Source organism: Phalacrocorax aristotelis, chromosome 8, assembly GCF_949628215.1.
Source record: "Phalacrocorax aristotelis chromosome 8, bGulAri2.1, whole genome shotgun sequence".
Taxonomy (NCBI): Eukaryota; Metazoa; Chordata; class Aves; order Suliformes; family Phalacrocoracidae; genus Phalacrocorax; species Phalacrocorax aristotelis.
In genome coordinates, this window is record NC_134283.1 from 46,283,351 (window position 1) to 46,297,744 (window position 14,394).

Consider the following 14,394-nt stretch of genomic DNA (forward strand, 5'->3'; position numbering starts at 1 on the left):
TTCACGGCCAGTCTGCCTTGTTTCTTACGTAAGGTGCAGCAGAGTGGAGACCCAGCTCCAGCCACATCCTTTAAGGGAAACAGAGGGTCTTGCCCTGCCATGCTCCACTCTTGTGCTCAGCTTGCCGTCAGCCAGCTGCCCCCCGCCCCAGGACAGAGGCTGCGACAGCACGGGCAGTGGCTCGGCACTCTCCCAGCCCAGCCGCCGCGTGTGTTCACCTGACAGGCTGAATCCAGACTGATGGAGGTTCCTGACGGGGGGTGTCTGCCGCGTGGGGGACCCCCTGGTTGACCCTGCAGGGGTGCCCCCCTTGGGTGTGGTGGTCAGGTCAAACACGGGTCCATCATACATGCCCCGGGGCACGGCATGCATCTCTGCCACCTGTCGCCAGAGAGAAGAGGACAGTGACACTTTGCTCCCAGGGAGCATCCCGCCACGGCAGCCTCCTGCTCCGGTGATCCTTGGCTCCCCAGTCCCACTACAGAGGCAATTCACACTGCCAGCCCTGTGCCCCTTGTCCTCCATGCCCGAGACTTCCCTGCAGCGTTGAGGCCTGGCGCAGCCCCACTACTCACCCCCTGTCCGAGGGCCTCCCTTCCCTCCCACCCTGCAAAGTGTGCAGAGCCTGGTGCTACAGGCAATCCCTCGGGAAGGGGAAGGCCATTTTGCCTAGGGAGCATCTGCCTCCAGTGGTGGCACACCATCAACACTAAGGTCAAAGCTCTCTACCCAAGCCTTAATTATCCCAGCTGCAAGTACAAAATACACCAGCTTGCAGCACTGTTTCCAGGGTCCAGCGAGAACAGCAGAGGAAAACCAATCAGTTGTTAGGGAAAGGGGCAATTAGGGCTAACGGTGTCCCAACTATTTCTCCTGGCATCCCCATCTCCTCACCTTCCTCCTGGCTTTGATGCGCTTGTAGACATAGTCAGGGAAAGGGCTGCAGGGCAAGAAGCGTCCAGTCCCCTGGGTCACATGCAGGTTGCCATCCTCCAGCATGATCTTCCCCTGGCATATGACAACCAGCGGGGCCCCACGTAGCTCCATCCCTTCAAAGATGTTGTATTCAGCCACCTGCAGCCATCAGGGGATGATGGTCAGGAGGGACATGAGCACTGCCCTCCCATTCAGGGATGTTTAGCCCTCACACCTCGCTGCTGAAGTCACCAATGCAGGGAGAGGACAGCTGGAATAGCCTTGCCCACCCCAGAGACCTCCTTCAGTTCACCAATCCATCACACTAAGAACCCACCAGAGCTCCCAACATGATCCAGGACCTGCTGTTTCAGAGCTCAGTGTGAGCAAGGCCTCCAACAACAGAGGAAGGCAGGACCTAGGCTTGAGATAAGGCATGAACAAAGCATGCTGGCAAAGCCAAGAAAAAATTGTACCTGGAAGAGGAATCCAGCTAAGGAAAAATGCGTGTCCTTACACCTGTGTGTGCCAGGCTCAGGAGAAGAGCAACACAGCAGGGTAAAAAAAGCCCCATGTGCAGAGCCCGGGACTCACAGACATCCTACCCCAGCCACAGCTGGCATCGCCCAGAGCCTGGACTCAGTTCCACCTCCTCAGAGCCAAGCACGGCAGGGCAATGCCAAGCTCCCAGCAGCCAGGTAGCCCTTATACAATGCTACTTGCACACCACCCTCCAGCATTCGCACAGACGAGCAGAAGGCTTACAGATTGATGGGTTTTTGCCGTGACAATCTTCACTGCATCAGGATCCCATATAACCAGATCGCTGTCTGAGCCCACTGCTATTCTCCCTTTCCGTGGGTACAGGTTGAAGATTTTTGCAGCGTTAGTGCTCGTCACAGCCACAAACTGGTTCTCATCCATCTTTCCTGTGGCCTGCTCAGACACAAAGAGAACTAAGTGCTCTTTTGGGGAAAGCGGAGAGTAAGAGCTCCAGGAAGCACCAGACGCAGTCCCACATAAGCCACGGGCTGGCTGGGCCCAGACCACCGTGGCTGATCTTACTATCGGCGCCAGACAGTCCGAAAACTGGGGGCATGGTCACAGCTCCTGGCTGTTCACCCCGAACCCACAACAACTGCCTCTGCTGCTCTGGCTTGTTTTGACTCTCAAAGCCAGGGAGGAGACAGGCAGCTGGGTGCCCAGCTCTGTGGGGGCGAGAACATGGGTGTCTGAGGTGCCCATCAACCCTGCCCACTCCACCCTCTCCCTGGTGTGACTCTTACCACTGCCTTGTCCCAGATGACAGACAGTCGTTCCTCTATGCCGTTGGTCCCTTCTGGGATCGCTGTGAAGTTGTCTTTTCCAACTGCTTTCTGCGCGGTGCTGAATGTACAGTGGGCACTTCCCGAAACCTGCAGGTCACCACTGAGGGGGGGCGGTAACAAAAGCATCATCTGCCATTTCACGGTCAGACAAGGCAGGGACACGAGGGACATGGATCTCCTCTGGGCACAGGCAGCCCCTGGCTTAGCTCTGTTTTACTCTGCAGCCCTGTTTCTACAGCCCCTCAGTCTGAAGGCTTCCACCTGACTCGGCCCCTGCGGCAGCCATTTCACCTAGGGGTGTGGGGGCAAGAGAGCTCTGCCATGCCGCGCTGCCCGCCTGGCACTTGGACAGCATCCTGCACACAACAGGAATCACCAGCTCAGTTCCCAGGGGAAACACCCTGGGGAACAGGGCGGCCTTTGTGTCAAGCCAAAAGATGTCCTTCCACACGAGACTCCAACATTTGCACTAACACAAAGGGAATAGGCATCTCGGGACTGCTTGGGAGAGCAGCCTTTCTGCCACACAGGGTGGAAAACACCTCTCCTCCACAGCCAGCCCTTTCATTGCTTACTGCCAGCTCCTGCACCCCAAGGGGCAAGCGCAGCCCTCTCGTGCCCTGCAGGAAGCTTGCTGCAGGCAGGCATCACCCCTTTCTCCGGGAGAGGGGACACGGCTGCAGGAGTGGGCTTATGTGGGCTGAGCCTGTGGGCTGCCCACCACTTGCACATCCAACCCTCCCCAGGGAGCAGAGCACCTCAGCCCACCCTGGGGCTCTGGCCTGAGACATTTCATCTGGGGGGAGCTCACCGAAAGCTCCTCTCAGCCCCACGTGGACACTCAGATTGAGCTGTGGCAGGAGGAGCAGCCGGCAGCGCAGACCAAGGGGTGCTTGCACGTGCAGGCTGGCCCAAGCTACACCATCTGCACCACATCAGTGCCTCAAAAGCAAATGCCCCCAAAGGCCACATGTAAATCTGACAGCGAGACGGAGGGAGCCAGAACTCCCCAGAAGCAGCTCTCCAGGAGGCCCAGAAGAATTTCACTGCGGTGCTCTACAGTGGCTGCTGCCCAGTGCTGTTAAACAGACCCCTCTGCCCAGAAAGGGTCACCAGTCGGATAAGATGCCCTGACCCATCCCGTTCCTGACAACGATGGCAGAGGGCAGGAGCCAGCGAGCTGCCAACAGGCAGGGCAGGGTGAGGAGCTGCCCATGGCTCCCTGGAAGTCACCCGGCTGCTGCTGGGTCCTCGGGGAGCAAGGGACAGGCTGCAGTTGGAAAGGCATCACTGCCAGGCAGAAGGAAGCAGACCAACACAGGCCAGCTCCCGGCGCTGCCCGTGTGAGGCAAGTGGCCTCAAGCACCTGGCTCCCAGACCGGCTGCACCTGAACCCAAGGTGGTGCGGACACCACGGCTCTGCTCGGGGCTGCAAACCAGCCCTAATCCACTGGTTATCTCCATCTTCCTCTGATAATTTCTGCCATATGTCTGACTGACTGCACAGCCAGAGACCAGGCTGATGACACAATATGCTTCCTAATCTCCACCAGATTTGTCCTGGTGGAAGAAAAGAAGCTGTCCAGCCCAGCTGGAGCCTCACAGCCTCTCCTCCTGCTGAAGCCCCACAGAAAACGGCATCGGAAAGGTGTCAGGACAGACGCCTGTGGGCTGCAGGGACTCAGAAGTGCTCCTGCCTCTCCTTTGATGTCTGGGGTAAATGTGAAGTGGAAGGGAAGGATTAGAAAGCCAGTGCAGGAGCTGGGGTCACTGCTCCCTGCCAGTCCCTAAGACCTGCACCTGTTTCATACATCCAGACTGAGCAGAGGCACATCTTGCTCGTTGTCCACAGCAAAATCCAGGGTGAGCTGCATATTCAGACTCCAAATGCACCAGCATCTCTCTTAAGCCAGCCAGGGCATCTCCACCCTGAAACAATCCAGGTTTATCCTAACACATCCTTCTGCTGAGACACCTCTTACTGACCAGTCATCCCTTGCTGACCTAGTCAGAGACATTTCCAGCATTACCTCACAGGTCCTTTCCATTTAAACCCCCGAGTGTCGGTCGTCCCTGGCTATCACAGACTAGCCACCACACGCACAGTTCAGCATGCAAACACAAGGTGAGCGGGGTGTGCAACTCATACATGGTGCATGGACAGGGCCAGCAATGAGCTCTGCATCCCTAGCTGCTGCGCATGCCTTGCCAATGAGAGGATGGAGTATTACTGTGAAAGGTCAAAGCGAATTGCTGAAGTGCTTTCATTGTCTACTATTTTCAACAAATCCCTTCCCCACCCCCTGCCTTCAGGGTGAAAAAATAACCTACCATCCCTGTCAGATGTGTGCAAGCTGCCCTTAAAGGCCTTGTGCACTGCAGGCTGCAGTACTGCTAACCTGTGCAGGCATGAGAAAACGTCTGCTTTGTATTCAGCTGGTGGGTGCCCACCAGCTTGTGACACCTACCACCCCTCCGCCTTCTCCTGCACCACCACAACCCAGGCAGCCATTCCCAACCCCACACATGCAGAAGGGCTTCTCCAGCTTGGTGAACCCTTTCGTTGACAAGTCTGTGTTATCTGGGCCCAATTTCTTTGCCTTCTTCAGGACATTTAAAATGGTTCATTCCTGCTTGCCCTAGTATTTTCCTTGTTACTGATCTTAAGCTTATGGTGCCTCCCCTGTCCTCCCTCCACTCTCGGGGATAAGCCACCACAGCTCTGAGTCAGAGCCATTTCATTAGTCAGCTCATTAAATACCTACAGTGACGTGGCTCAGGTTGGACTAACGTCCGTGCTGCCCAGGTACTCCCTAATCTCTTCCTTCCCTATTAGAGGCCAGAGTCTGCTTCTTCCCGCTAGCAGCATTGCCCGGCAGAGCTGTCACCCACCTGGCCAGAAGGGAGTTGATGTAGTCAGGGGTTGTTGGGTCTGGGCTCAGAGGCGGAGAGACCACAAATGCTGCAGCCTTGGCCCAGTTCTTGCTCCAGTAGTGCGTCCCGTCGGTGCCGAGACTGGCTGTGATCGGCTCACCAAACACCACATTGCCTGGAGAGGGGCACAGGAGGGACACTGTTTTGGTGGAGCCTGGAGGCGTTCTCTGTTCCACAGCACCACCAACAGCCTGCTGCGCCCAGAGGATGCCCAGAGGACACCCAGAGCCACGTCGGGCTGTCCCACGCTGCCTGCTTGGGTCTCAGGTGCTGGGACAGGCAGGAGGACAGCAAGACCCACATCAGTGTCAGGGGTGAGCCCTGCCTGTCATCATCATAGGGCCCTCCTGCTCAACGCACAGATCCTGCTGGTGTGGGAAGCCCGGTGGGAGCACGGTGCGGGAAGGCACAGCCGCAGAGCTGTGCTTCCCCGACAACACCAGAGACGCAAACGGTGCTGGCAGCCGGGCCTCCCGCCCCAGCAGGTGGCTGCCTCCCAGCCTGCCCTGCCCACGCTTCTTGGAAGTGAGGTCCCCAGTCACTCCTGCAAGCACTGGTGTCCCCACGCTGTAGTGGGGGGCACTTCATCCTGCTGACTCTCAGCCCAGGAGCGACAACCATGTCCGACTGACAGCACAGGCACACCTGGCAGGCGTCAGGCAATTTGATAAGAAACGACAGCCTGCAACAGGGCAGGCAAACAGCAACGTAGCCTGACACTGAACCCATGCCAGGCCGATGACCAAGCCTCTCACAATGCCCTTCATCGTCATCTCCCGTGCATTCTTCCTCCTTTATCCCTTGTAAATATTCACCACGTGCCATCAAAGAGCTGGCAGGCTTGTCCCCCTCTCCTGTTTCTCACTTGTCTTCTGGTACCCAACTCCAGGGACAGGCCAGGGAAGGGGGCCTGTGACCAAGGGCTTTTTGCAGAGCAGGACTTGTCATGCTGATAAACTAGGATGGGGACCGAGAAATTGTGCTTTTCTTTCCAAACGTGCTCTACAGCCTGGGCGAGTGCTTCTGGGAGAACTCGTCGTTACGTCCCACAGTTACCAACTCCACCAAGACCCTCTCTACAAATGCATTTTCTACATTTCCCACCCCCAACACCTGTTTATAGATGCTCACTGAATATGGCTGTGGGCATGCACACGTGCGTGCGGGGAGACCCTGTGCTCCATCACCAGTGACAAATGGACCCACCCAAGGGGCCGGCACTTCAAAGGCAGGCCGGGGCTATACGCAGCAGCTCAAACCACTTGCCCATGGATCAGACGAGTCTTCTCAGGGGGCCCTCCACAGCCGCAAACTTTGGTGTTTAAAGCACTGCTCCTACCTGTGACCCACACATTGTTACGCGATGTGGCAACAGGAGGTGGTTCCACGTGGATGGGTGCAGTGCCCCTGTGCACATCACAAGTCCGGCAAATCCCTGAACTACCTGCTCCCCAGCAGAAAGTGAAGCACCGGACTGCACTCAAAGCACAGTGGTGGTCTTGGCAAAACCACCACGAGGACACGGGCCCCACTGAACCCAGCTGTCCAGGATCCCAGCAGCGACAGCAAGGCTGTGTGCAGCAGCAGCTGCCGCTCACCTTTTTTTCTGGCTTGCGAGATGAGGTCAGCAGCGCTTTTGCTCATCACTTTAGTCACGTAGAGAGGACAGTTGGTCTGGCTGGCAATAGTGATGGCCCGGAAGACAGCTTCTGCTTCCAGCTGGAAGAGAGAACAGCGCATGGCTGCAGAGGAGCACTGGGTGGGCAGACTCTGCACACCATGGATTGCTGCTGACACCCTGTACTCTTGCTCTCACCCTCAACTCCCCCAAGGCAGGTTAATCGGGGAGACCTGACGGGGAGGTTCACTCTCCCTGGGGCCTGGCCCAATCCACAGGCTACAGCCACATGACGCTCAGACGGGGACTGTTCTTGGGGGCCAGTGCAGAGCTGCATCTGCTGTTTTTTCCACTGCCTGGTTCCAGCTCTCCTGATAGCCAGAGAATCCCAGGGACTGTTGCCCACACCCAACAGCACAACTCACAGGCAGCAAACCACTCACTGCTCCAGGCTCTCCTGTGGCTGTGTTTGGTTGAACTGAGCATCGCTACCATGCTTTAACCCCAGCTGGCAACTGAGCCCCACACAGCCACCCACTCACTCCCCCCTGGTGGGATGGGGGAGAGAATTGGACAGGTGGAAGTGAGAAAACTCCTGGGTTGAGATAAAGACAATTTAATAGGTAAAGCAAAAGCTGCCCACGCAACCAAAGCAAAATAAGGCATTCATCCCCTCCTTCCCACCGGCAGGCAGCTCTTCGGCTGTCCCCAGGAAAGCAGGGCTCTGTCACCGTTACGGTTACTTGGGAAGACAAATGCCATCACTCCAAACGTGTCCCCCTTCCTTCTGCTTCCCCCTAGTTTATATGCTGAGCATGACGACATATGGTGTGGGACACCTCTTGGGTCAGTTGGGGTCAGCTGTCCCAGCCATGTCCCCTCCCAACTCCTTGTGCCCTCCCCAGCCCGCTCGCTGGCAGGGTGCGGAGCAGAAAAGTCCTTGACTCTGTGCAAGCACTGCTCAGCAATAACAAAAACATCTCTGTGTTATCAACACCGTTTTCCACACAAATCCAAAACAGCCCCATACTAGCTACAATGAAGAAAATTAACTCCACCCCAGCCAAAACCAGCAGTCGCCCAGCCTGCGGCTGGGGTGCAATGAGCTACGCGCTGGCAGGCTGTTCGCATCAGGGTCTGGCTGCCCTGTGATGCAGCTGTTGCTCGTCCCAGCCTGCTGACACCCACCCCATGTTTCACTGTCCTGCTGTTAGCGGAAGGTCGATTTCCAACACAGGGATATCTTTGGACTATTACATCAGTCCATGCTCAGCCTGAGCTCAAGCCCAGAGTTTCTTCAAGTGTTTGCTCTACAGCTTGGCTTCAAGCTTCAGCATGAGAAAGTTCAAAACAGAAGCCTTAAAAAGACAGTGTACCAACCAGCCAGCTCCCAGGGGAGGCTGGGACTGCCAGCTGCAGGGAATGCAGTAACTGCCTGAGGGCCAGGCAGCTGGCCGTGCAAGCTTAACTTTCCTAGTAGCCGGAGAAGCAGACCACTGCACCCAGACACAGGTGCACCAGACACCTCTCGCACTTCTGTGGGGCTATTTGCTGCACAGTGAAGAGAGGCTTCTCTCTTCTGCTTAAAGACTCCTTAAACAGAAATTTAAACAAGAAAATATTTTTGTCAGTGCACTTATGGACTTGAGTAGTTGACAGGGTTTAACATTTGAACAGGAGCATACAGAGCCATCACTGAATACCCTTCACAGCATGTTACAGTCTAGAGCAGCACCAACCTGCCCTACCAAACACCACCATCACCTGATAAAATAGCATGTCTTTAATCCCCACTGAGGTCCCTCCAGGACAGAGCAGACCCACAGAGCTACAGACCACCCTCCCAATGCTTTGCCATCAACCTGCAGGGTTTATGTGGGGTAGCAGGGTCATTTGTGCTCTACCTAACATTTTCCCAGGTAGAGGATGTTCTGGAAGAGGGACACTGTTTATTTTCAAAGGCAATGAAATCTGGATTTGGCTGAACAGACAGTATCTAGAGCCTTCTTGCACTGTTCTCAGTTGACTTATGCTTTAATGGCATTTCAAGATCCAACACTCAACCATGTTTTACCGGGTTTGGATGAGAGGAACTGCAGTGCTGTCTTATGATAATAGGACAGTCCTGAAATCCTGGCACAACCACAGCATCCCATAATTGCAGGTTAGCTTGCCAACTAGCGGCAATGGATCTAGAGCCATAAAAATAAATGGCAGTTTACGCAGAGAGGTATTGTATCTACTGTATTTAACACGAAGTCTCTTCCCTGTACAGGAAAATGCTTCACAGTCTCATACTTCAAAAAGAATAAGCACTCTATTACACTAGGCTATGTATGTTGCTACCACTCATAACACAGTTAACTGCTTACACTTGCAGTTTAAGCCAACTGATTTTAATTCCAGCAGACCCTGAAGTACAAATCTGTCCCTGTGCTCCCCTGCTTGGCTTTGCTATCGTACAAAATTCCTATTGTTTTCTTCTTTGACATGCTGTGGAAAGTTAAAAGCACCTCTCAGCATGGAGCTATCTCAAGAAAACCTATCTAAAATTAGACTCAACTCAGATTAATGGACCAAACAGAAAAAATACCCTGAGAGCTAAAATTAGAAGTAATCTAATTAGTGTCTTGACACTGATTTGTAAGCAGGAAATTCCCCCTCTCCTTCCCTCCCACTCCTTCCACCAATGGCTTTATCCATCTGGTTTTGAAGCACACTTTAGACCCTAAGCAGAGATTAGGCAGGAAGAGGCTGGAATCTGTCTGCACTCGCACAGATGTGAACAGTGAATTTTCAGAGGAACTAAAACTCACCACCTGATTTTCCTCTGGCCTTTTACACCCATGGAGTTCCCTATACAAGACAAATGCCCCCAAACAAGCCCCAGATGTTGCTACAGCCATACAGATCTTCTTGATGATTGATTAATCTCTGGGAGGCTCAGAAGCCCTTGTCTCTGCTAGGGGACTTCAGCAAGACTGAAAAATGTTTGTCACAAACCTCGCTCTCTCCTGAGCTGATGATGAACAAGATAGCATTGCCTGTGTAAATGGATACCCATAGATGCATACACAACCCCCCTGACCCCACCCCAATTCTTGCCTGGCCCCCTAAATACGCGAAGCCCTACTGTGACTTGTGAGGAAAGCTCTTCAGCGCAGCAAGGCTGGTACCATCCTCTGCATCTTACCTCCTCAGGTCTGCTCAGCACGTGGCCCTCAGGGCCAGTTATTCCCATCTCCAACATCCTGGTTTGTTCCTAGGACATCAAAAAAACCAGAGGGATGTTACAAGACTGTGGAACTATCAACCACACAGAAAAGCAGATCCCTCCTGTGTCGAGCCCTTCCCTCAAGACTGCCACCACCCCATGTCCTGTGGGACCATTGTGCACGGTGAGAAGCTGCTGCACCCTCAAGGGGTTTGAGAAAGAAAGAGGGAGAAATGGGGAAACAGGAGTGCTTGGAGGGAGCACAGACACTGACTGAAACCTCTGATGAAACAAGCACAGTGTGGAGGGAAAAAAGGTACAAAACTCCCCAGCTCAAAGAACAACACTTGATGTTTACAGTCCCTTTCCAAGGTCCTTCCCTGGTTCCCCTTTTGAAAAGCAATAGTCTGAGTAGAAACTATTGAGAAAACAATCATTACACCCAATAAAAAAATTATCCTCCCAAGGTTATTCCTGGGTCCCCAGTGCTGTTTAATCATTTGGATATCAGCAAGTGCAAATCCTGTCCTATATCAACTTCTATGGTAGATGGTAGTGTGAGGTGTTGGTTCCCGTATTAACAGTATACCAAGTTATTTTGCGGTTACAAATAAGGACCATGGATAATGATGTGGGCGTGCCACATGCGCTGGCCTGCCTATCTCCTATATGTACCCTAGAGATTTCTCTCGTATTCCCTCATTTCAAACACCTCCCTTTGACAGGGGTCAAAGGAAACATGCAGGGGGACTTCATGGTCTGCCCAGACCTGACCAAGGCACTCGGGGATCTTTCTGACCCTCACATCCATGTGCTCTCACTGCCTGTGGCAATGCACGTTTGCTCCCACCCAACACCTGCCCTTGACTTGCAGAAGCCACGTGCAGTTGCACAACAGGCAACATTTCTCCCAGAGGTGTCGGGGGTGTGGGGGTGTGTGTGTGTGTGCGTGTGTGTGTGAAGTGGATGCACAGCAGCAGTAACAGTAAGCCCATAAGCAAGCAGTTTTATGCACTTTTTCTTGTGTCTTGTAGAATACTGAGCACATTATGGCATTAAATAATGCCACCCATCTGCGTCAGGACTGTGTAACTCCAGCAACAATAACAGATGTGTTCACAGATGCTGGAGGAGGGCACAAAAGGATGAGGCTGCGCAGCAGGTAAGTGCTGCGTGTCACCTCCTCTGACACCTCTGCTACAGTGAAAGTGCCAAGCAAAGATTTGACAGTACTCTTCTCACTTCTTGCTCTTCATCCACCATGAAGCACTCTCCCACCAGCCACAGCATGTCAGTCTGAAGCCTGGAACTCTGCTCACATCCTATTTCTGTTCAGTCTGTGCATTACATTTCTTCCCCTGCAACCTCCTCACCTATGTTGACCAAACTCTGGCAAAACACAGTTGCCAGGACCACTGAAATTAAAACAGACTGAAATGGGGAATGGAGAGGGCAAATCCTCTGCTTTCTTCCTGGAAGCCACCACCAGCGGGTGACCACAAGCATCATGTCTCTGTGCTAACCAGCCTGTGATGTTTCAGACAGAAGGAAGCAATCCCCAGGGCTGTGAAGTGCTACCAACTAATAGTTTTGGGGCATTTTGTGGTTAGACTGGTGCTGAAGTGGAGATACACTCTAGCCAAGACACCTCCTTTGACCACTCTTTGTTTTTGTGTAAAAGAGCCACCCAATTGTGCACTGCACCTCTAAAAAGTCCAAAGAAAATTGATTCTTGTAGTCTGAGAGGATGTTCAAAGAATGACCTCTCAGTTCACACTCCTTCAACTCCCAAGAATAAGAGAGACAGGAAAAAACAAGTAATTGCAGAGCATAACTGAGCAATGTCTTCTCTGTCTTCATGAAAATCAAAACATTTGGACTTTGATCCAGCACCAATTACCACCCAGTGGGCCAACAGAGCCTACCCACTTGAACAGCAAACCACATCCCTCATAACAACTCCCTTGCAAATCCAGCTCCATTAGCCAGCTGCTTGCTTACAGCAGGGAGAAAATTCCTCTCTTGCCGCAGCACTTTCGAATACACTTTAACTCTCTTAGTTGATTACGTGCAAGGCAAAGGTCTCTGTCTCTCCAGACTGAAAAAGAGCTGTGGTTGGACTGAACACACCACACTTGACTGCCCACTCTCTTCCATTTAGATAATTACTAATTCACTGTTTCAGATTAGCTTATGCACCACATATTCACAGCAGAAAATCTTGGTAAATTTGATACGGCTGCTGAGCAGCAGAGATATCACCTTTCAAAAGACATCCATGCAGCTTTAGAGTCATTTTGCTAATGCCCACACCAAATCTGCCTGGGATGGGCTTTCAGAGCCCCGCATACCAGAGGAGTAGTTAGTTACCTGTGCAATTATATCCCCGTTCTCAGCATGAACTTGCGCTATGGCACCCAGCTCTGCCAGGCAGCTGAATATCTCATACAGCTAAAACAGAGACGAGAAAAGATGATTACCGAGCAGACAGACTGCCCTAGCCTGCGCACAGCCTCGGCGCCCTGCACGGCCCTTCATCCGGAGGCCCTGGCAGCGGGTGTGCCGGGGCCAGCTCTGGCCGTGCCGCGGCTGCCGGCGGGTGCTCTCGGTGATCTCCACACCAGACCTCTGCCTCCATCAGCAGCGCGGGAGCCTGGCCGGCCCGCAGCTAACACACCATGCCCGCAGCCCAGCGGCAGCCCTCCGAGAGAGCGAAGGCAGCGAGAAGGAGCTGCGAGGCCCGAGCAGGCGCGGTGGCCTGCCCACCGCCCTGGCCTCGCCGCCACCCTGGCCTCCCTGCGCCCAGCGTGGCTGCCGCCCTCCCTGCTGCCCCTCGCATCAACACAACCAAGGTGGCAAAGGGCGTCTCACCTCCGTGTTGGACATCTGGTACAAATCCTTGTAGGCCATGTACACCATGAAGGAGTTAACTCCTAGGGGCAGAGCAGAGAGGAGAGAGGGGTGAGCTGGGGGCTCTCCCTCCCAGACGGCCCCAGTCAGGCTGCCAGCTCTGGGCTGCCTTCCTGCCACCTCACCCACAGGGCACAACTCCCGCTCATGGCCGTGCAGGATCCCACGGGCACTCGGCAGCGAGAGGACAGACAACAGCATAGTCACCCCCTGCCCCCTGTCCCCTGGGACCACCCCCACGGCGAGGGACGCGCCTGACGCAGGGAGCAGTGGGCAGCAAACCTTTCTCTTGGACCATGGTGTGCAGCTCCTGCCGGACGCGGTCGCTCCAGCGGGGGATGTCCACGTGCAGCGCGTAGTCGCAGCACGCCTTCCCGTCGGCCCACTCCCGCCACCGCTCCAACGCCTCCACCAGGCTGGACTCGGGGTCTGGCACCACATGGTCCACTGCAGAGGCACAGCGGGGGCAACGGGTGGGCAAGGGGTCCCTGCGTGGGCTACCCCACCGTGGCCGGCCGGCCCCGCGATCCCGGGCTCGCCTCCTCAGCAGCTTCAGGCAGCTCTGAAGAGGTCCCCATCACCTCCACGGCATCCCTGGGCTCCTCTACGTGCATTTATCAGCAGGGAGGCACACAGAGCCTTTGCTTAATGGCCTTTGGCATGGGACCAGGGGCTTTTACAGGCTTCTGCTGAGAAGTCAGCTGAAAGCTGAAGGGCCTTGTCCTTCCTCACCCCCACTTCCACCCTACTAACACACAGCCTCCTCCCATGCTGCAACACTAATGCACCTTTTATTGCCTACCATGTAATCCCCATGCCCTGCCACAGTCCATTTCATACAACTTATTTTTTTGGCCCAGGGAAACGAGAACTGGTAGGGGAGGGGGATGGAAAGAAACCCAGTCCTTTACTGGAAGGATCAACCGTCGCTCCTGCATCCCAAGAAACCTTGCAGCGCACCCAGCTGTGACCGCTGCACAGCAGTAAAACCTGGACGTCAAACCAGTGAATAGCCATGCCCTTCTCCAGGGAAGGACCTCAGAATTGCCTTTCCTTTTTTGTTAGCGCTGTTTATTTCTGAGCAGTGTGGGATGCCAGGACATTTCTCTGTTCCTCTGCTCAGAGTCATCTGAGCATTATGCTGCCCTATTTTTATTTAACGGGGGGAAAAAAGTTATACCATTGTTCCTTTTTGAGGGTCCCAGGGGCACCAGTGGCTGCAGACAATGAAGCGCTGCAGAACACAGGATCTGCAAGGGCAAAGGGTCCTATGCAAATCTCCTGTCCCACCATTTCAGTATTACTGAGGATCCCAAAGATTTATCCCACTCCTCACTCTCTAGACTGCATTGACAGAGATCACAGAAAAGATGAGTACACTGTCATGGGCCTTTAAGGCAAAGAAGGCTGAGAAAAGCAAAGAGAAAAAGAAATAACCGGGCAACGTTCCAAGTGTGCTGGGTGCTGTCACATAC

The 14,394-nt window shown here is 54.1% G+C and overlaps 1 protein-coding gene across 2 annotated transcripts in view; it reads right to left on the bottom strand.

The window, feature by feature from the left end:
* The window catches only part of DPYSL3 (dihydropyrimidinase like 3), a 41,575-nt gene that overhangs the window by 922 nt on the left and 26,259 nt on the right, over nt 1-14,394 (bottom strand). For both annotated transcript variants that reach the window (XM_075103050.1, XM_075103051.1), the window contains exons 4-13: nt 13,202-13,366; nt 12,881-12,942; nt 12,380-12,460; nt 9,989-10,057; nt 6,776-6,896; nt 5,136-5,292; nt 2,202-2,343; nt 1,681-1,851; nt 895-1,074; nt 219-381 (exon numbers count right to left, since the gene is read on the bottom strand). In XM_075103050.1, the coding sequence (XP_074959151.1) occupies nt 219-381; nt 895-1,074; nt 1,681-1,851; nt 2,202-2,343; nt 5,136-5,292; nt 6,776-6,896; nt 9,989-10,057; nt 12,380-12,460; nt 12,881-12,942; nt 13,202-13,366 (1,311 nt within the window). The remainder of the gene's footprint in view (nt 1-218; nt 382-894; nt 1,075-1,680; nt 1,852-2,201; nt 2,344-5,135; nt 5,293-6,775; nt 6,897-9,988; nt 10,058-12,379; nt 12,461-12,880; nt 12,943-13,201; nt 13,367-14,394) is intronic.